Below are 21,901 nucleotides of genomic sequence, written 5' to 3'. Positions count from 1 at the left end.
GAAATGGCCTCCTACCGTGCTGTAAATTTCTATGATTCATGTCACCAGAACCATGTCGACGCAGTCCCATCAAACACATCCAGGGCAGGTACAGCACGGGTTAGATACAGAGTAAAGTTCCTCCTCGAGTGTTCCATGAAACACTCCCAGGGCAAGTACAGCCAATGTAAGATACAGAATAAAGCTCCCCCTACACAGTCCCATCAAACACAACCATTGCAGGTACAGCACGAGTTAGATACAGAATAAAGCACAACCCTAAAGTGTCTCATCAAACACTCCCAGGACAGGTACAGCACGTGTTAGATACAGAGTACAGCTCATAAGATAATAAGAACATAAGAAATAGGAACAGGAGTAGACCATACGGCCCCTCAAGCCTGCTCCACCATTTAATACGATCTAAGCTGATCCGATCATGGACTCAGGTCCACATTCCTGCCCACTCCCCTAAACCCTTATTCTCTCTTATCGATAAAGAAACTGTCTATCTCTGTCTTAAATTTATTCAATGTTTCAGCTTCCACAGTTCTCTGAGGCAGCGAATTCCACAGATCCATAACCCATTGAGAAAATATATTTCTCCTCATCTCAATTTTAAATGGGCGGCCCCTTATTCTAAGATCATGCCCTCTAGTTCTCGTCTCCCCTATCAGTGGAAACATCCTCTCTGCATCCATCTTGTCAAGCCCCCTCATAATCTTATACGTTTCGATAAGATCACCTCTCAATCTTCTGAATTCCACTGAGTAGAGGCTCAACCTACTCAACCTTTCCTGATAAGTCAACCCCCTCATCTCTGGAATCAACCTAGTGAACCTTCTCTGAACTGCCTCCAAAGCAAGTATATCCTTGCGTAAATATGGAAACCAAAATTGCACGCAGTATTCCAGGTGTGGCCTCATCAATACCCTGTACAACTGTAGCAAGACTTCCCTGCTTTTATACTCCATCCCCTCTGCAATAAAGGTCAAGATTCCATTGGTCTTCCTGATCACTTGCTGTACCTGCATACTAACCTTTTGTCTTTCATGCACAAGTACCCCCCAGGTCTCGCTGTATTGCAGCACTTTGCAATCTTTCTCCATTTAAATAATAGCCTGCTCTTTGATTTTTTTTCTGTCGATTGCATGACCTCACACTTTCCAACATTATACTCCATCTGCTAAATTTTTGCCCACTTAGCCTGTCTATGTCCTTTTGTAGATTTTTTGTGTCCTCCTCACATATTGCTTTTCCTCCCATCATTGTATCGTCAGCAAACTTGGCTATGTTACACTCGGTCCCTTCCTCCAAGTCGTTAATATAGATTGTAAATAGTTGGGGTCCCACCACTGATCCCTGCGGCACCCCACTAGTTACTGATTGCCAACCTGAGAATGAACCATTTATCCTGACTTTCTGTTTCTGTTCGTTAACCAATCCTCTATCCGTGCTACTAAATTACCCCCAACCCCGTGAACTTTTATCTTGTGCAGTAACCTTTTATGTGGCACCTTGTCAAATGTCTTCTGGAAGTCCAAATCCACCACATCCACTGATTTCCCCTTTATCCACTCTCTTCGTTATATCCTCAAAGAATTCCAGCAAATTTGTCAAACATGACTTCCCCTTCATAAATCTATGCTGACTCTGCCTGACTGAATTATGCTTTTCCAAATGTCCTGCTTTAATAATGGACTCCAACATTTTCCCAACCACAGATGTTAGGCTAACTGGTCTATAGTTTCCTGCTTTTTGTCTGCCTCCTTTTTTAAAGAGGACCATTACATTTGCAGTTTTCCAATCTGCTGGGACCTCCCCAGAGTCCATGGAATTTTGGTAAATTACAACCAATGCATCCACTATCCCTGCTGCTACTTCTCTTAAGACCCTAGGATGCAAGCCATCAGGCCCAGGGGATTTATCTGCCTTTAGTCCCATTATCTTACTGAGTACCACCTCCTTAGTGATTGTGATTGTGTTAAGTTCCTCCCACCCTATAGCCACTTGACTATCCACTGTCGGAATATTGTTAGTGTCCTCTACCGTAAAGACTGATACAAAATACTTGTTCAGAGTTTCTGCCATCTCCATGTTCCTCATGACTAATTCCCCGGTCTCATCCTCTAAGGGACCAACATTTACGTTTGCCACTCTTTTCCTTTTTATATACCTATAGAAACTTTTGCTATCTGTTTTTATATTTTGTGCTAGTTTACTTTCATAGTCTATCTTCCCTTTCTTAATGGCCCAGAAATTCCTCTGAGGGTCTTCCCGCGGGCAATCGGGTTAAAAAATACAAAAGAAATGTGCAGCTGCCATTCTCTCCTGCGCCCTCCGCAGCTTCCGATTCTGTGAAGATTATTCCCGGGCAGCGTATGACGTCACGCCTGTGGCTTCCTTCGGAGACTGCCCCCGCCCACAGGAGCTGTCAAAGGGAGCTCATTTACATAGGCCACGCCCCCGATCTGTTTTGACTTCAGTGCTGCAGCAGCTGTCGAGATCACTACAAGGCTTTGAAAGGTCAGCTATTTCAATGATGTTTTAATCTTTTAGAATAATTTAAAGGTTGTCTCATTTATTTAAAACATTTTAATAGCTTTAAACACTTTAAAAGATAATTAAAGCAATGTAAAGACTTAAAAACCTCTTGAATAATTTGCAATAATTATCATTAAACAGATGAGTGAAATGGATGTATCTAACGTTGTCGTCATGAAAAGGACTCAGAATTTCTCTGACAACACTCGTCAATGAGGTTGAGGCGAAACACCTCTGGCTCACTGGGAACGCAAAGTCAAAACCACCGCGGAAAGGACAAATGGCAGCATGGAATGAAGTTGCGATGGTTGTTAGCACCAACTCCACCGTTCACGGACAGCGGAACAATGCCGCAAGAAATTACATTATTTGATGAGATCTGCTAAGGTTTCTATAGTTATAAGAAATTTCAAATGTTTTTAACCAATTTAAAAGTGCTTTGTTCACTGACTTAATCATCTGGTAAGCTGAGCTCATTGTGAAGTTTTATGGCTGTAGTTCAATGAAAGGGCTTGTGTACATTTACCTTTAAACTGCTTCTAAGTTGTAAAAAGTCAACAATTATGTGTCTCCAAGATTTCACTATTTTGTATTTCGCTATTTTATTTAATATTTGTAGCCTGGAATCACTTGAAATTTTGATTCAACTTTTTTATTAACAACCAACGAAACGTTACAACTGTTTGAAAAGTAGCAAATAAGTTTACATCTTATTGGTGAATCTTTATTACAGTAAGAAACCAAAGAAGTTACTTTAAACTGTTTACATGTTTTAATCAAAGACCTTTGAAAATTTTTTAAAGTAGCAATTATCTAACAAAGATGAAAAACTTTGATGCAATAAAATGTTACTTTTTCACTTTAAAATTCTGTTTCTTCTTTTCTGTGCCTTGCTGGGCTGCAGTGGGGAGGGAGGAGGCGACAGTATCATCACCTCGTAAACGTGTTAGCAACTAGCTGTTCCCTGACAGCTCTGCTTTCGGCAGCAGCTCACTCCTCCCCTTCACGCCTTCCCACTGGGACATTTTCAAGATCTTCCATTTCAGCAGGGAGTTCATCTAAAGGGTTAAGAGTTAGTCCTTGTTTCAGGGCAAAGTTGTGCGAAGTGCAACAGGCCACCACAACCTTGACACTTTTGCAGGACTGTACTGCAATGCCCCCCCTGGTTTGTCCAGGAACCGAAAGCGTGATTTAAAAACCTCAATTGTCCTCTCGACAACTTGACATGTCCCCACATGTGCTGGTTGTATGTCTCCCGTGCCTCATTATTGGTCCTGCGGTATGGTGTCATCAGCCACGTTTTTAGTGGGTAGCCCTTGTTGCCCAATATCCATGCGGATCCTGGAGGCAATTGGTTGAGACAGTCATATAAGTTGGAGTGCTGTCGGACAAAGGAGTCCTGACTACTTCCACAGTGACCTGCGTTCATGCTTAGGATCCTGAGTTTCGCATCACAGCCGATCATTGCATTTAATGAATGATACCCCTTCCTGTTGATGAATCTCACAGCATTACTACTCGGTGCCTTCAATGCAACGTGGGTTCCATCGACGGCCGCAATCACTTTTGGGAAGCCAGCAATTCTATAAAAAGCAAGGGCATGCTCCCTTTGCTGCGGAGCAGACAAGTCAAAAGGTATGAACTCATGGCCCCTACGTAATATGGCACCCGTTATCTGGTGAATGCGGGACCTTGCAGCACACTGGCTGATGTTTGAAAAGTCACCGGTGCCTGTCTGAAATGACCCTGATGCAAAGACGGTCAATGCGGTGGTCACCTTCATGGACAGAGACAAAGCAGTGCGGGTCGTGGGGCATGTTTGAAGGTCGTCCCTCAACTTGTCACACATTCGTCCGATTGCCTCTTTGCTGAAGCGCAGCCTCCTCACACATAACTCCTCCGACATCATTTCAAACGATAGCCTCTCCCTCAACACTCTCTGTGGGGGGTAGTTATTCCTTCTGATGTGGAGGCGTTGATAGTTCAGAAATCTTCTTAGTTGTTCCCTGCCACGTATGTTCCTCTGCTCAGAATGTCACACATCTGCATGGTAAGTATATCATACGCAGGCATGTTTCTCCCTTACAGATAGATGTTGTACACATAGGAAGAAAGAAGGAAATACTTGTAGAACTCACGTTTAAAGTCGGTGGGGCCTAACACACACTAACCCCCTCCCTCCGTTCCTCGATCCTCTCTCCCTGTTTGTCAGCTTGCATATTTGTCCATATACTGACCCTGTACCCCAGGCCCCCTGACTCCAGCTCCAGCCACTCATGCTTTGGTGCTTGGTTACCACAATGAATGGCTATCAATGAATTAAAGCACAGGGGTGTCTTTTAATTCGGCTTATTGTCTAAACTGACCATTGCTTTAATTTTGGGGAAAGGCACCAGTAAATGGGGCCAGCTTGCAATGGTGTTTGTGAGTGAAAGAAGGTCAGAATGTTTCCATGGGTTAAAAATGTCACTAAGGAGCTTACCTCGATGGCTGAGTTGGTCGATGCTGGACCACGACCACCACCACGCAGACGAGGAAGATCAGAGAATTATTCCTGGTCGATGTTAAGTATACTACAACCATTACCGAAAGCACCAGCTCTTTTACTATTGAAATGTTTTCATTCAACACACAGCCTTCAAAGCAGCTATAAAGGACAATCTCAAACAATCCTTCTAATAAATATTAACAGCTACAGTGCTGATGTCTAGCTTTAAACAGTAAACTACCCGTGATGTACCCGACTTACCTGCTTCCTCCAGCAGCTCTGTACACAGAATGCAGACTGTACGCCTGTTTTATCTGTCACAGAACCTTCGTGCCCTAATCCTGGGCAGAAGGTTTCTCAAATGCGGAAGTGTGCGCGAGAACTCAGTTCTCTAGCGCATGGGGAGGCCCTGTCCAGCTCCAGCTTGACAGATCGGAAAAGACGGTTATCAGCGCATGCGCATTTTGCGCTGAAAACCATTTTTTCCGATAACTTCCGGGGTCAGTAGAAACTTCGTACGGGCCCAGGACATCGGAATTTTTGGGCCAATCATTTTTTTAGTCATTCTTTGTTGGCTTTTAAAAGCTTCCCAGTGTTCTGTCCTCCCACTAGTTTTGGCCACTTTGTATGCCCTTGTTTTTAATTGGATACCATCCTTTATTGCTTTAGTTAGCCACAGATGGCTATCCTTTCTCTTATACCTTCTCCTCCTCACTGGAATATATTTTTCTTGAGAGTTGTGAAATATCTCCTTAAATGTACACCACTGTTCATCAACCGTCCTACACTTTAATCTATTATCTCAGTCCACTTTAGCCAACTCTGCCCTCATACCTTCATAGTCTCCTTTATTTAAGCTTAGTACGTTGGTTAGAGATCCAACTTTCTCACCCTCCATCTGAATTTGAAATTCAACCATGCTATGATCACTCATTCCGAGGGGATCCTTTACTAGGAGATTGTTTATTAATCCTGTCTCATTACACAGGACCAGATCTAAGATAGCCTGCCCCCTGGTTGGTTCCATACATACTCCTCAAGGAACCCTTTGCACTCTGAATTCTTCCTCAAGGCTACCCTGACCAATTTGATTTGTCCAATCAATATGGAGGTTAAAATCACCCATGATTATTGCTGTACCCTTTTTACAAGCCCCCACTATTTCCTGGTTTATGCTCCGACAAACAGAGTTGCTACTGTTAGGGGGCCTATAGACTACACCCACCAGTGACTTTGTCCCATTATTATTCCTTATCTCTTCCCAAACTGTTTCAACATCCTGATCATTTGAGCCAATATCGTTTCTCACCATTGCAGTGATTCCATCCAATAATCAATAGAGCAACCCCACCTCCTTTTCCTTTCTGTCTGCCCTTCCAGATTGTCAAATACCCCTGAATATTTAATTCCCTGTCCTGGTCACCTTGCAACCATGTCTCTGTAATGGCTATCAGATCATACCCATTTGTCTTAATTTGTGCCGTCAACTCATCTATTTTGTTACAAATGCATTTAGACAAAGTGCCTTTAAATTTGTTTTTTTACCATTTTTTCCTGCTTGTTTCTTCTCTCCTTCAAACTCACTTTCTTTATTTTTGCTTTCTAATTCCAGCTTTACTCCCCTCCCTACTGAATCTATTTTCAGGTTCCCATCCCCCTGTCAAGCTGGTTTAAACCCCCCCAATGGCACTAGCAAACCCCACCGTGAGGATATTGATCCCAGCTCTGTTGAGGTGCAACCCGTCCGGCTTGTACAGGTCCCACCTCTCCCAGAAGTGGTCCCAATGCCTCAGGAAACTAAAGCCCTCCACCTGCACCATCTCTCCAGCCACGTATTCATCTGCTCTATCCTCCTATTTCTATACTCACTGGCTCGTGGCACCGGGGGTAATCCGGAGATTACTACCTTTGAGGTCCTGCTTTTTAATCTCTTTCCTAGCTCCCTAAACTCTGCCTGCAGGACCTCATTTCTCTTCCTACCTCTGTCATTGGTACCGATGTGGACCACGACCTCTGGCTGTTCACACTCCCCCCATAGAATGTACTGCAGCCGCTCAGTGACATCCTTGACCCTGGCACCAGGGAGGCAACATACCATCCTGGAGTCACGTCTGCAGCCGCAGAAACGCCTGTCTGCTCCCGACTATTGAATCCCCTACCACTATAGCTCTTCCATTCTTCTTCCTCCCCCCTCCCCTGTGTAGCTGAGCCACCCGTGATACCATGGACTTAGCTCAGGCTGCACTCCCCAGAGCCACCATTGCCCCCACCGGTACTCAGAACAGAGCAGCGGTTAGAGAGCGAGATGGACTCCGGGACTCTGCATTACCTGCCTAGTCCTCCTCTTCTGTCCAGGGGTCACCCACTCCCTCTCTGCCTGCACAATCTTAAGCCGTGTGGTGACCACCTCTAGAAACGTGCTATCCACGTAGCTCTCAGTCTTGTGGATGCACCGCAGTGACTCAAGCCAACACGGAGATGGCGTTGTTGCAGCTGGAGACACCTCCTGCACACGTGGTTGTCCCGGCTGCACAACGCATCCAGGATTTCCCCCATGCCACAGGATGTGCAATCCATGGGACTGAGCTGTCCTGCCATCCCTCTAGTTACACTCGCAACTATCGAGTAGAACTAAACTCTAAACCTTAGCACAACACACCCAGCCACTACTCAGCAAACAGACAATTTAATTAATTGGTTTTCCTTAGATAATAAAAATAACATGTATTTACTTGCAGTTCTCCGAACTTACAACAAAACCAAAGGTTTCCTAAAGAAAATAAAAATACTCACCAATCCACCAGCCAGTCACTTACCTGCTTAGCTGTGACGTGACACTTCGATTTCGATTCTTTTTACTTATTGTCCCTGCAGCAGCTGGCTCCTCCCGACTGCTGCCCTTTTGTCTGGTCCTCAACGTCCCGCTGCCTTCGGGAACCCAATTCCTCCATTCTCTCTAAATGTGAAGCAAATCTTGGCACACACCGCCACCTCCCAGAAACATTTGGTAATCAGGCGACAGAGGGCAAAGGAAAGAGCTAATCACACGATGAGGAACGAGGAGCGGGACCCTGGGATGTGACAACATACAACCTGTCCCAAAATCCCTGGCTACGTCTAACATCAGTGATATTATTGCTTCTAGTCTTGTCCCCAGAATGCTTATGTATTGCTATCACATTGGTGCCTGGTGAGGAGCCTGCGGCTACCCAGGGCCGATGGAAACGGTGACATTTCTATACTCTGCGGGAGGGAGAAAATAAATTGTAACGCCAGAGGGAGGCAACTTTGTTTGTGCTACCCAGTTGCCAATGAACATACCTTCCCCCTGACTTTCAGTCAGTAAAGGCATGTGAGGGGGGGGGACATGTAAGATGGCTGCTGTCATTATAAAATTGGGAAAATGTGAGATGGCTGCTATACTGAGCTAAGCCTTACAAAAAGTGCTTAGAAAAAGTAAAAGATAAAATCCTTGTAAAAACAAAGTCATAAAACCTCAATGAGACATGAGCATAACTGCCTCTGACAACTGCTGTGGGGGGGCGTGCAGGAGACGTTCTATACAACAAACAAGTAATCTTCTCACTGAGGGGACCCTGATCAAACAGATTCGTGCATTCGGATGCAGCCGCTGGATTTCAGGCTTAAATATGAGGGTTGGAAGAGTTAACACTTACTACAGTCGAGGAGCCCTTAGTTTGGACACTAAGGTGATATTACCCGGGATAAGGTAGGCCTGACCAGTATTTGGGTCTGGTAGCATAAAAAGGAAACCTTTAGTTATTTACTTTGTATATGTTGTGCTGTGCATAATCATTGCCTCTGTGAGAGATTTAGCCTTGGTTATAAAAATAAAAGTCTTCACGGTTAATCCGACATTGTGTGTATGTGTCTATAATTCCCGGAGTCACCAACACTGTTACGTAAGGCAAAGGCACACTGCTTTTTACCTGCACATGAACAGGGAGATCTGGGGGTATGTGTGCACAAATCGTTGATGTTGGCGGGGTAGGTTGAGAAAGCGTGATTGTTGTAGATGGTTTGTGCAATGGTTGCCCTAGTGCTCTGACAAAACGTGGATGTCTGCTCTCTTTCAATGAAAGTACTGAAGGCAGAAGATTGATAACATGGGGGTGATTTCTTTACTATCAAACAGGCGAGCATTTATTCCTAACAAATGAGCATCCATCCTAACACGACTCGCTGTCCTTCCCCTCTGACCCTGCTTTCTATCCCAAATTGATTCTCTGCTTTGTGAGTCTTTCTCCCATCCAATCGTCCAAAGTCTGTTCCTTTCTCAATCGTGATTTTCACTCCCACTCGCCCGAGCCCTCCTTTCTCCTCTAGCTTTTTCCTGTCTGTCCGTCTCTCCCAATACCTCCTTCTGTGGCTCGGTGTCAAAAAATGTTTTTATTGCTACCGCTCATGTTAAGCGCCTTGGGATGTTTTGCGACGTTAAATGCAATATCAAAGGTCGCACATGATACAAACCTTGGCAACACAGTACATAGTGAGCAGGATAGTATCAGATTTCAGGAGCACATAGGCTGGTAAAATGGGCAGACACATGGCAGATGCAAGTTAGTGTGAATAAGTGTGAAGTGATGCACTTTGGGAATGTATGGGCAGATCGCTGCACTGTTTGTAAGGGGACTGCGTCTATAAATAAACTAGCATGGTGAACCAGTGAGGAATTGCATGGAGTGAGGAGCAGGATCTGTGTCTAATGTCAGGTGTGAGTGTGTGAGAGTGTGTGTGAGAGAGAATGCGTGTGAGTGTGAGTGTGTGTGAGAGTGTGTGTGTGTGTGTGTGTGTGTGTGTGTGTGTGTGTGTGTGTGTGTGTGTGAGAGAGTGTCTATGTGTGTGTGTGTGTGAGAGAGACAGTATCGGGAGAGTTCACTCCCAGTCACACAGCAATGGGACCTGCACTGTTTAAAGATCCACACATAGCCATTAATGTAACAAGAAGATATCAATTTATTTAGAAATGAAACATAGAAATTTACAGCGCAGAAGGAGGCCATTTCGGCCCATCGTGTCCACGCCGACGAGGCCCTCGGTCATCAGCACTGAAGGTTATATATAAACTTATGAACAATGAACGATGGCGGACAGGTAAAGAGCATCCAGCCCAACCAGTCTGTCTCTCACAACTGCGATATCCCTTGCACTGAAACATTCTACACTCCACCCCAACTGGTGCCATGTGATCTCCTGGGAGAGGCAAAAACCAGATAAAAACCCAGGCCAATTTAGGGAAAAAAATCTGGGAAAATTCCTCTCCGACCCATCGAGGCGATCGAAACTAGTCCAGGAGATCACTCTGGCCGTATTCCATGCCCTGCAGTGCTTGCCATTATATCTGTGCCGACCAACAAAAGATCATCCAGTCTAATCCCAATTACCAGTCTAGGTCTGTAATCCTGCAGGTTACGCCACTTTAAGTGCCCATCCAACCATCTCTTAAAAGTGGTGAGGGTTTCTGCATCCACCACTCTTCCAGGCAGTGAGTTCCAAATCCCCAAACCCTCTGCCATGTACATGCCATAAAATTACATGCTTAGAAATCAGGTTGAATGGTTGATCATTCTGCTGCTGAGAGGAGGTGGAGAAGGTTGGTGGTCTGAGCATTGGACCTTCTTCAGACTGTTGGTGAATGGCAGCAAGGAGCATCAGCAGGTTGGGGCCTTCATAGGAGCATAGCACTTCTCGGTACAGCGGGTGCTGGAGAGCGATGGCTGTGAACACAGCGACTGGACTGGACGTCACCAAGGTACAGGTCACTGATTGGAGCGTGGGCAGGTACAGCAGGAGCAGCGAGGCCAGGGCGAAGGTGCTGTGAGAGATTGCAGAGCGATGTGGTCGGGGCCCAGGACAGGCGTGAGTTCGGGGCTCAGAAGAGGCGTGGGCACAGGGGGAGGGACCACCTGTGATGATGATGGTGAACGGTAGCAGGTCCTGTGCCACCAGCTGACCTTCCGGGCAAGTCGGACACGTTCCGACTGTTGGTGTAGTAAAAAGGCCAAGTAATTTGCGCTTGCTCGCAGTTGTTCCTGGGGGCCTTGGAAGAATGACTGGCAATCTTGGGCGTACGATGTCATCTGTTTCGGGAGATCTTTAGCCAACTGGTGTGAAATGCTTGTTAAGAATCCCACGTAGTTCCTGGTGGGCGCATCTTCATAATCATTGATCATTGAGGAAGCCTCGACAGATCCAAGGAGTGGGAGCAGTAATCGGAGTGTGGAACAACAAGCCCTGGTCACCTCCTCACTCCCTCCATCCAGGTGCAACAACAAGCGCACCAGGTTAGAATGGGCCTGTCGGCAGAAGGAGGATTTGGAACCTCCTATTCCACACTTGGCCAAGATCCCCAACACGCTGAACGCTTCAGCCCGCACCTTATCCGATTCAGCCTCAAAGAGAGGTTGGATCGTGGCGAGGATTTTCCCTAGAAAGGGTTGGATGATGCTTGCTCCTGACAGGATTAAGTGTTTTGAGAGGCATGACAGTACCTCAAATAATATCACTTCTGCCTGATTCTCCTGGATCCCCAACACAGTAATCATTGTGTGTATCATGCTCTCAGACAAACTTTTAGTATCATGATGCACTCGAACATTATACAGGCCCCTGACACACACCAACTGGATAACTGGGGAACCACAGAGCAAACAGCTTCGCAATCTACTCGCCAGAATGCCGGTCAGCTGCTGCTGTGAAGCCAGTGGGGATTTCAACAGCTCTGAAAAGAAGCAAGCCACGGTGACTGCCCGACAGTCTTGAAGCGTAAGGATTTGGGCCGCCAGCAGTGTCACAATGCCAGTCAGACAGGGGCCTGCAAACCTCCCCATTGCCCTGGCCAACAGGACAACGCCCTTGTGGGACGTGCGGAGATCCATCATCTGGTCCCAGCCTCCACTTTGCTCCATGTTGTTCAGCACTGCTTGGTTCTTTGTCCGTTCTAGCAGGTCCTTCAGCGTCTGCGCACAGTTCACACATAAATCACTGCTCTCCAGTGTTAGAGGCTCACTGGAGATTTCACTCTGCTGGAAATGATCATCAGGAACCAAACCACTGACCAGACAAACATCCGTGCAAGCGTTAAGATAAATGAGCAGGGCACTAAATATTTGCGGGAATAACAATGTCACCGCCGTTGCCGACTCAGGCTCATTTATCATTGCCTGCAGCCCACAGATGGCAGCCAGGGATTCTTGGCTCCAATGTTTGGTTGTCTGGCCAGGATCGGTTCTGCCTACTGGAAATGGCAGCTGATTATTCAGGATGTCCAGCAGCTCTCCCATTGTACTCATGACACAGTCAGTGTTCTCTGCCAGTGCTTGCCACATGGCACTGACGTACTTGTCCAAAGGTACAGGGTAGGTGAGGAGACAGGACACAACTGTTGAACTGTTGTGGGAGGACAAAATGGCGATGCTCCTTAAAACCAAACGTTTCACCTCCTGATGAGCAACTGACTCCAACTGAGCCCTCAACATGTGAATTATCTCTGCCACCCGATCCTGAAGTTCACTGCCACATCTCTCGATGATGGCTTTCACGAGGGCAGCGGCTGCACTGGAACAGCTGAGGTGTTGGTCGGACAATTCCTTGAAGGACATGAAGAGTAAGTTGGTCAGCTGGTCATGGGGCAAACACTTGGCAGTGACCTCCGCGATCTGGTAGCAAGTTTGAAAGAGGACTGAAGCATCATGGTTAACTAATTGTTCCCTGACTGCTTTCAGAATCTCCAACTGCTCCTTTTGCTGATCCCGATCGGTGCCTTCATACGATATCTGAATGGCCAGAATGGTGTATAAAGTGTCCAGAGCCATCCATCGAATGGGAAGCGAAGGGTCTGCACAACGCGGCATCAGTCGTCCAATCAGAGTCCCCAGGTTATTTGCAGGCGCCACATGATGAACATTGAGCTGCTGTCTGTAAAATGTCAGCAGCTGTAAGTTCATGTTCATGGCGCTCTCTCGCTCGTGAGCTTCTCCTGAAATAATCCAAACTTCCACCTGGTTCAAAATGACCTGAAGTCCTTCAGGGGTCAGGTCCTGAAGCAATAATTGCTTCAGAAGCTCTTCCAGGGAACTCATGGTCTGGGTATAAAGTGTTGCCACCACTTTTGTATCCCCATTCATGTCCTTGGCATTGTCCAGTTGTGGTGGTAACACGCTGAAAGTGCTGGTCAGGCAGGCTTGGATCAGCTGGCAGGTGTCCGCTCTGGTTGTTCTAATGTTTAATTTGATCAGCTGTATGCAGGCGTCCATGGCTAGCTGTCGGACAGGGCTCTGCAGCAGCTCTGGTGGCTCGGCCTTGATAACATCCAGCATGAACGTCAGCAGCTTCTTGTTTCTGATCAGGTTGAGGGGAACGCTCTGGCGATTTGCATGTAGGGAGCTGGCTATCTGTGTAATGGCCTTTATCAGGCTGAGCTTTAGTGTAGCATCCCCGGATTCCGACTTTTTCTCCTGCCCAGTTGTGGTGTATAGGTTGAACACAGCTGGCAAGATGTGGGTCTCAACCGTGGACAGCACTAGTTCCACAGGTGCATAGAAGGCCATGTTCCCATAACTCAGGACCAGAGTGCTCTTGGCCAAATTCCCATCTGGCTTGGCCCCAAGAATGTTCAAGGAACCTTTCGCTTTCAAGTGGTTGGACTTCGCAAACTCCTTCAGGCTACTGAGGGTTTCAACAAAGTGCGTCATGGCACAGAAACCAATGGCGAGGGCTGCACCCTCTCTCTCCGCACTCTCACTGTGCTGCACACTCACTAGCATTTTGGAAAGCTGCCCCTTTATTTGCTTAGCGTGGGTGTGACGGAGCACTGTCCCCAGGGATTTATAGAGAAAGCCCTTCTCTTGTGGGGAGAGATTGCCGATGCCGATCTCGCTGTGTATTTGATTGGCGAGCTGACATGTCCATTCCTCATCGTCAATGGCATTGAGGGATGTGGACAAGACCAGCAATAATTTATCCTCCCATTCCCTTTGGACCAGAGACTCCTTTGAATTTGTCAGCAGTTCCTCGACCAATGACGGAAGCTCCTCTTCCCACCCCCTCGCTGTTGCTGGGTGGATATTGACGCTCAGAACTCGCATTAGCCTCAGTGCCGCAGCTCCTCGGCCTCCTCCCTGATATGGGCAACTAGACACGACGAGGAGCCGGGTCAGCAATGCCTGGGCTCGGGGGAGATTTACATCTTCACTGCTGGTGAGGAAATACCTTTCACTGCCGACTTGCAGCTTCTTCTTCCCAAGATATGCAGCACAGTTATATATGGTTGTCGAAGCAGTGGTGTATTGGGGCGTAGTAACGAACTGCAGTAAGAATGGCCAAAGGATATCCTCCATCTTAACTGCAGTTGTGATTACGTACATTACTGTTTCACATACAGTCACTACTTCCTCATCAGTAACCTGGTCTGGCCGATTATTGGACGGTACAGAGGTCCTTGAGTCAATGGGTGCAGCACACTCTTGGATAAGAAATTCCACCATTGCCTTGCCTCCCTCTGGCTCAAGGTAACCTTGCTGGGCCATGACACAGATTACCTTGGCAACGAGTTTCTTCTCCAGGTTGCTGCTCTTGTTTTGGAGAAGTGGTTTCAAGGCGGCCACAACCTGAGCCTTCCTCTCAGATTGTGGGGAGACCGATATAACGAGCTGTTTCAATACATTGAGTGTTGCTACTCTCGTGTTTTGTTCAGTCTTCTTTAACTGTGAGAGGATAAGTTTCTGTATTGAATCTCCATAAGCTGGGGCCAGAACTTCAAAACAGCTAAGGATCTTCTTCTCAGCAAAATGGTCATCATATCCGGCCAACACACACATCTGCTGGTGGAGACTTTGAAGCAGATTGTCCACCTGTGCTTTCAGCCCCTTCATCTTAATCTCCATGGCAACCTCCAGTACGCGGCACAGACACTCTGTAATGGAACAATGCCCGGGGTGCTTCTTGTAGAGAGAGAGGATGCTACGAAATAACCTAGGCAGCTCCTCCTCCAGTGTGTCCTTCGGCAGCAGGGCGATGATATAGCCGAGAGCTTCCACGATCGGGATCGTCAATGCAGAGGCTTCCTTCTCAAGCCACACCTTGAGTACAAGACTATAGACAGAGTGGAACACGGAGGAGAAAGAATCTTTCGTCATGTTAAATTCTGCGGCTTCCTCCACATTTCCCAGATAAATTAGGATGCTCTTGGCAAAGCTCCCCACCGCTGAAACAAATGCGGACTTGAGCTCAGCCTGGTCAACACCAACAAATACTGGAATCATGGTCCCTAAGATGGATTTCAGTAAGGGCACCATGCCGTGCACATTTTCCACAGCCAGTTTTGTGAATGTCTTGACCACGTACACATGTGGAAGGATCCCTTGTTTTAAACTCTTTTTCATCAACTCCACAACTTCCTTCCTGAATCTGAAGCTCATGGTAACCAGGAGATTGCTGGCAGCTTCCTGGCTCTCAGCTTGTGCTCCTGCTGACATTGTCATCCAAATTTCAGCCAAAGCGATAACTTTCTGGGCGAGTGCGTGGCTGAGTTGATCAAGGTTGTCCTTGATAATCATCACCATGCTCTCCAATATTACCACACTGTGTGGAGCTGTCTGCATGGTGCGATGGCACAGATAATCATGGCAACTGGTTATTATTATCTCTGGGTGCTGACGCCCCAGTGTCAGGATGATCTTTGATATTTTCTCCCGACAACTTTCACCTTCCTCGGCTGTCATCTTCAAGAGGGCAACTGAGAAAGTTTTGACATTGACGGACATTTTCGTTGTCAAATTCTACAATTTTTCAAGCTAAGTTTTAAGCAAATAATTTCTGTGAGTATGGATTGGCTATGATTACTCACTCAGTCAGTTTGTATTCAGATGACTTCTCTTCTTTCAATTCGATGATGAACACACTGTTTTCAATTTGTTCTTTATGATTATCCAGGATTTGGATAGTTTTGATTAAAGCACTTGCCTTGAAGCTCTCACCTCTTTGCTTCCTCACGCACAAATGCACAGTTTCAACCACTTTGCTGTATTTTGTCGCCCCTGTGGTTTCTGGGTTGTCATAGTGTTCATTGTGAGGCCAGGTTACATACCCCTCAGTTGTGATGTGGCCCTGGGTCATGTGCCCATATAAGTCCTGCCAGCTGTGTCAGTTTAAGGTGGGTGGTGGGGTGAAGGCCCAGGCCTGAGATACAGACCAAACGGTCAATGCAACATTCGCAACCCTTGGCAGCCATATTGGATTGAGCAGGTGTTTGTTCCTAATAAAGAACCCACTGCACCACAGACTCTTAAAGTACACGTGACAAAAGATGTCGAAATGGGAGTGTAGGACATACATTTCTAGCAGAATTGCCCCAAATTGGGATATGAAATCAATTTTAAATACATTATAAATAAAAGATCTGACGTCATGAGATGATTCCAGTGTTGGAATGGGAAAGCATCATTTCCAGCCCAGAACAATAAGGCTCCTTCACTCCAGTAGGATAGTCTCAAATAACATGGAATAGGTCTAGAAAAGATGAGTAAACACAGTTGTATGTTTGTACGTTCATCACTGTCTAAACAAATGATCCCACTGACTTTCTCTGCTCCTCTAATTCTGGCCTCTTGAGCATCCCCGATGTTAATCGCTCCACCATTGGTGGCCGTGCCTTCAGCTGCCAATGCCTTAAGCTCTGGAATGCCCTCCCTAACCTCTCGACTTCTTTGTATCTCTTTCCTCATTTAAGACACTCCTTAAAACCTACCTCTTTGACCATCTGCCCTAATATCTCCTTATGTGGTTCAAGTAGACCATAGGGCCCCTCAAGCCTGCTCTGCCATTTAATACGATCATGGCTGAGTGAATCATGAACTCAGGTCCACTTCCCTGCCCGCTCCCCATAACCCCTTAATCCCTTATTGTTTAAGAAACTGTCTATTTCTGTCTTAAATTTATTCAATGTCCCAGCTTCCACAGCTCTCCTTATTAGTCAGCAAATTGTGTTAGGGAATTTGATGGGATTGAAGGCCGATAAATGCCCAAGGCCTGATAGTCTGCATCCCAAAGTACTTAAGGAAGTGGCCCTAGAAATAGTAGATGCATTGGTGATTATTTTTCCAACAATCTATTGACTTTGGATCCGTTCCTATGGATTGGAGGGTTGCTAATGTAACACCACTTTTTAAAAAGGGAGGGAGAGAGAAAACGGGGAATTATAGACCGGTTAGCCTGACATCAGTAGTGGGGAAAATGGTGGAATCAATTATTAAAGATGGAATAGCAGCGCATTTGGAAGCAGTGACAGGATCGGTCCAATCAAGCATGGATTTATGAAAGGGAAATCATGCTTGACAAATCTTCTAGAATTTTTTGAGGATGTAACTAGTAGAGTGGACAAGGGAGAACCAGTGGATGTGTGTATTTGGACTTTAAAAAGGCTTTTGACAAGGTCCCACACAAGAGATTAGTGTGCAAAATTAAAGCACATGGTATTGGGGGTAATGTATTGACGTGGATAGAGAACTGGTTCACAGACAGGAAGCAGAGAGTCGGGATAAACGGGTCCTTCTCAGAATGGCAGGCAGTGACTAGTGGGATGCCGCAGGGCTCAGTGCTGCGACCCCAGCTCTTTACAATGATTTAGATGAAGGAATTGAATGTAATATCTCCAAGTTTGCAGATACACTAAGCTGGGTGGCAGTGTGAGCTGTGAGGAGGATGCTGAGAGGCTGCAGGTTGACTTGGACAGATTAGGTGAGTGGGCAAATGCATGGCAGATGTAGTATAATGTGGATAAATGTGAGGTTATCCACTTTGGTGGCAAAAACATGAAGGAAGAAGGGGTAAACCATTTAGGACTGAGGTGAGGAGAAACTTCTTCACTCAGAGAGTTGTTAACCTGTGGAATTCCCTGCCGCAAATAGTTGTTGATGCCAGTTCATTGGATATATTCAAGAGGGAGTTAGATATGGCCCTTACGGCTCAAGGGATCAAGGGGTATGGAGAGAAAGCAGGAAAGGGGTACTGAGGTGAATGATCAGCCATGAAGGGCCGAATGGCCTACTCCTGCACCTATTTTCTATGTTTCTATGTTTTTATGTTTCTATCTGGATGGCAGCAGATTAGGAAAAGGGAAGGTGCAACGAGACCTGGGTGTCGTGGTACATCAGTCACTGAAAGTTGGCATGCAAGGTACGGCAGGCGGTGAAGAAGACAAATGGTATGTTGGCCTTCATAGCTAGGGGTTTTGAGTATAGGAGCAGGGATGTCTTACTGCAGTTGTACAAGGCCTTGGTGAGTCCTCACCTGGAATATTATGTTCAATTTTGGTTTCCTAATCTGAGGAAGGACGTTCTTGCTATTGAGGGAGTGCAGCGAAGGTTCACCAGACTGATTCCCGGGATGGCAGGACTGGCATATGAGAAGAGACTGGATCGACTGAGCCTATATTCAGTGGAGTTTAGAAGGATGAGAGGGGATCTCATAGAAACATCTAAAATTCTGACGGGACTGGACAGGTTAGATGCAGGAAGAATGTTCCCGATGTTGGGGAAGTCCAGAACCAGTGGTCACAAGGATAAGGGGTAAGCCATTTAGAACCGAGATGAGGAGAAACTTCTTCACTCAGAGAGTTGTTAACCTCTGGAATTCTCTACCACAGAGAGTTGTTGATGCCAGTTCATTAGATATATTCAACAGGGAGTTAGATATAGCCCTGACGGCTAAAGGGATCAAAGGGTATGGAGAGAAAGCAGGAAAGGGGTACTGAGGTGAATGATCAGCCATGATCTTATTGAATGGTGGTGCAGGCTCGAAGGTCCGACTGGCCTACTCCTGCACCTATTTTCTATGTTTCTATAGGCTAGACTTTCCACTAGGTGGCTAAGGCCCCAAAAAACGGACCATGTTCCTGCGATGTGGGACATCGCGGCCTTGCTGAATGCCGGCACAAGGCACTTTTTTTTGGTGATTTTCCACTCGGCCTTACCCCGGCAATGTCAAATGGGCGATATGATTTTATGGCGATCTCATGATCGCCCACCGAAAACAGAAGTCAAAGAAGAAAAAGAAGCTTCCCTAGCAACGCTATTCTGCGCATGTGTGGGATTTCTTTTTGTGGTTGAGTTTCTTTGCCGCATTTTGAAAGGTCAGGGATCATCGCACATGCTCAGAAGCACAGGGAGGGTCACAGAGAGAGAGAGAGAGAGAAAGGAAGGGAGCAGGAGCTGTTTGAGTGTGGTTGGATTGAAAAGCGAAATCTTGTTGAAAATTATTCATTCGTTTTGTCTTTTAAGTAATTTTTTTTGACCAATATTTGAACTTAGATAATATACAATATATTATCCAATATATTGAAAAATATATTTAAATATATATTACTATGGAGGGGGAAACTGAACGTAAAAGGGCTAAACAATTTAGCGAGGAGGCCAACGAGGCACTGGTGAATATAATGAGCAGCAGATGTAACACAGGGTGGGCATGGGAAACCTTCACCCCGTGCATATAGGAGACTCTGGGCCGAGATTGCCGATGTCGTAACCTCGGCCTCGAACGAAGTACTTACACCTGACCAGTGCAGGAAAAGGTGGAACAGCTTGCTGGCAGCAGCCAGAGTAAGTTGCATTTTATATTTTAAATTTTACATATGTCATGTTTAAATAATGCATGCAAATTTGAATTTGAATCTTGAATGTCATTTCGTTATAGTATTAATTAATTAAATTATGAATTAATTTAGGCATCCTAACACTAAGTTGATTTTTATATTATGAAATATTATTAATATGCAATGCAATGTTAATTTCTAATCGAACATTTAAATCTGTCAGTCTTAAATGTTTATCACCAAGTCCATCAGCTTATGCCATGCAATGTTACCTTATCATTTCCGGAAGAAGATATCGATCAATCGCGTCGAGCAGAGGAGGACAGGCAGCGGCTCTGCTCACGTGCAGATTTTACCCGAATACGAGGAGCTTGCGGTCGCCTTAGTGGGGCCTGACAGCCGTTTGGTCACGACCCGTGGTGTGGCCGAACCTAAGATAAAAATATCTTAGTTATGCATGTAATGTTCTGTAATTATAATGCAATCTGATATATATCTTTGATGTACTCTTGATTTACGAATGAGGTCATGGCAGCCCTGGTCAGCCCTTGTGCATATGGGGTATTGAAAAGTATTCTTATATTATGGGTTATTGAGAAATTGACATGTATTGATGTATGTTTACGAATAATGAGCACCGTTAATGTCCTAATAAGTTGATAGGAAATGTCATTCGTCTTTTTAAGGTCAAGTGTCGTTAGTCAGTGGACTCATCCACTACTGCTGCACCGTCAAATACCTTGCAGGAGGAAGAGGAGGGACTGCTGCCAACTGTGGAGCAAGAGCAGGAGGAGGAGGAGGAGGACGATATTCTTTATCCAGAGTTTTGCGGGTTTCTCCGCAAATTGGAGCCAGTTCTCCGCGAACTGGAGCCAGTTTCCAGCAACCTGGAGCGAGTTCAGCACGAACTTCTCCAACTGGTCTTCTGTGCAAGCACAGACAGCACGGGAGACATTGGAGGCTGTTCGGCAGCAGACTGCCGCAACCAATTCCCGATGGCATGCTGGCTGCACACGGCGCTGCACCCCAAGGTGTTGTGTCAGCTCGCAGCGAGACCCCAAGCATGCAAGCGAGTACGGTGGACACAGTTCCTCCTGACTCAGAAGTGGAGCCTCAGGCTTCTGCTTCCACTCCATCACCTCCACCACGGCAGGAAGTCTTACCATCCCACACTGCACAATGCACTCATGTCGGTCTGCGTAGACCCAAAACGGGCGGGTAGGGTAAGAACACGGGGTGGGACTGGACCTGGAGGGAAACATGGCCGCAGGTAGGGAGGGGGGAGTGTTTTTCATTGTTGAATTGTTTTTTATTTTTTTTTTTAATTGTTAACATTTTGTTGAAGGTTCATTGGGATTTGAGAGAAGGGTGGGTTGGGGGTTGGGGGTTGGGGGTGGGGGGGGGAGCAGGTGTGGGTGGAGGGAGCATGTTGTTAAATAGTTTTTAAAAAATTTGTTTGTTGGCTTTGTTAATAAAAAAAATCTTGAATTCAACAAATTTTGTGCCTTCTCTCTGAATTACATTAGTTAACAAATTTACAGTTGTTCATCCTTATTTGTTTATTCTTTTATTATAGCAGTACTTTACTTAAACTTTACTTCAAGTAAGCATTATTTCCGATGATAGGCCAGTGGAGGAAAGACAACAAGGAAACCCCACGCAAATGAAAGTTTTGATTAACCCTAACTGTAATTGAACATTTGAATATCCACAATGATAGTTCATGCAAAGCGTTCATTAATGAGCTGCTGACACAACAGCTTAGTGGCCGTGTAACTGCCCCTGGCGACTGGTCTTCGGGAGGGGTGTGGTGGTACCAGTGCTAGATCGCCAGGCTGATTGAGCTCCCCTATGTCCTCGCCCCCGTCCTCTTCATCCTCTTCATCCTCGCCGGCTGGTTCTTCTGTCTCCCCTCCTTCTGGAGGTGGACCTGCAGCCCGATCTGGCATTACTTGTCCTCTCCTTATAGCTAGGTTATGCAGCATGCAACACACCACAATAAACTCTGCAATCTGGTCAGGGTGCTACTGTAGGCTGCCTCCAGAATGATCCAGGCATCTGAAGCGCTGCTTTAGGACTCCAACTGTCTTTTCAACGATGTTGCGAGTCGTTATGTGACTTTCATTCTAACATTTCTGTGCTTCAGTGACGGGATTACGCAGAGGGATCATCAGCCAACTTGCAAGGCCATACCCTTTATCCCCCAGCATCCAACCGTGACCTTCTGGCTGATTGGCAAACAGGTCAGGGATAGCACTTTCACGCAAGTGGTGCACATC

The 21,901-nt window shown here is 46.1% G+C and overlaps 1 protein-coding gene and 1 pseudogene across 10 annotated transcripts in view; both read right to left on the bottom strand.

The window, feature by feature from the left end:
• Positions 1 to 3,403: 3,403 nt before the first annotated feature.
• Positions 3,404 to 9,580, bottom strand: LOC139250657 (putative nuclease HARBI1; annotated as a pseudogene).
• Positions 9,581 to 9,970: 390 nt separating this feature from the next.
• Positions 9,971 to 21,901, bottom strand: part of LOC139250658 (maestro heat-like repeat-containing protein family member 1) — a 272,705-nt gene continuing 260,774 nt past the window's right edge. For all 10 annotated transcript variants that reach the window (XM_070873025.1, XM_070873022.1, XM_070873024.1 and 7 more), the window contains 2 exons: positions 19,895 to 20,053; positions 9,971 to 16,540 (listed from right to left, as the gene is read on the bottom strand). In XM_070873025.1, the coding sequence (XP_070729126.1) occupies positions 10,792 to 15,795 (5,004 nt within the window). In that variant the 5' untranslated portion in view covers positions 15,796 to 16,540; positions 19,895 to 20,053 and the 3' untranslated portion in view covers positions 9,971 to 10,791. The remainder of the gene's footprint in view (positions 16,541 to 19,894; positions 20,054 to 21,901) is intronic.

The sequence above is a fragment of the Pristiophorus japonicus genome, unplaced genomic scaffold (assembly GCF_044704955.1).
Source record: "Pristiophorus japonicus isolate sPriJap1 unplaced genomic scaffold, sPriJap1.hap1 HAP1_SCAFFOLD_405, whole genome shotgun sequence".
In the NCBI taxonomy this organism is placed as follows: domain Eukaryota; kingdom Metazoa; phylum Chordata; class Chondrichthyes; family Pristiophoridae; genus Pristiophorus; species Pristiophorus japonicus.
Note: the sequence above shows the minus strand (reverse complement) of the source record. Positions and strands in the feature narration are given on the sequence as shown.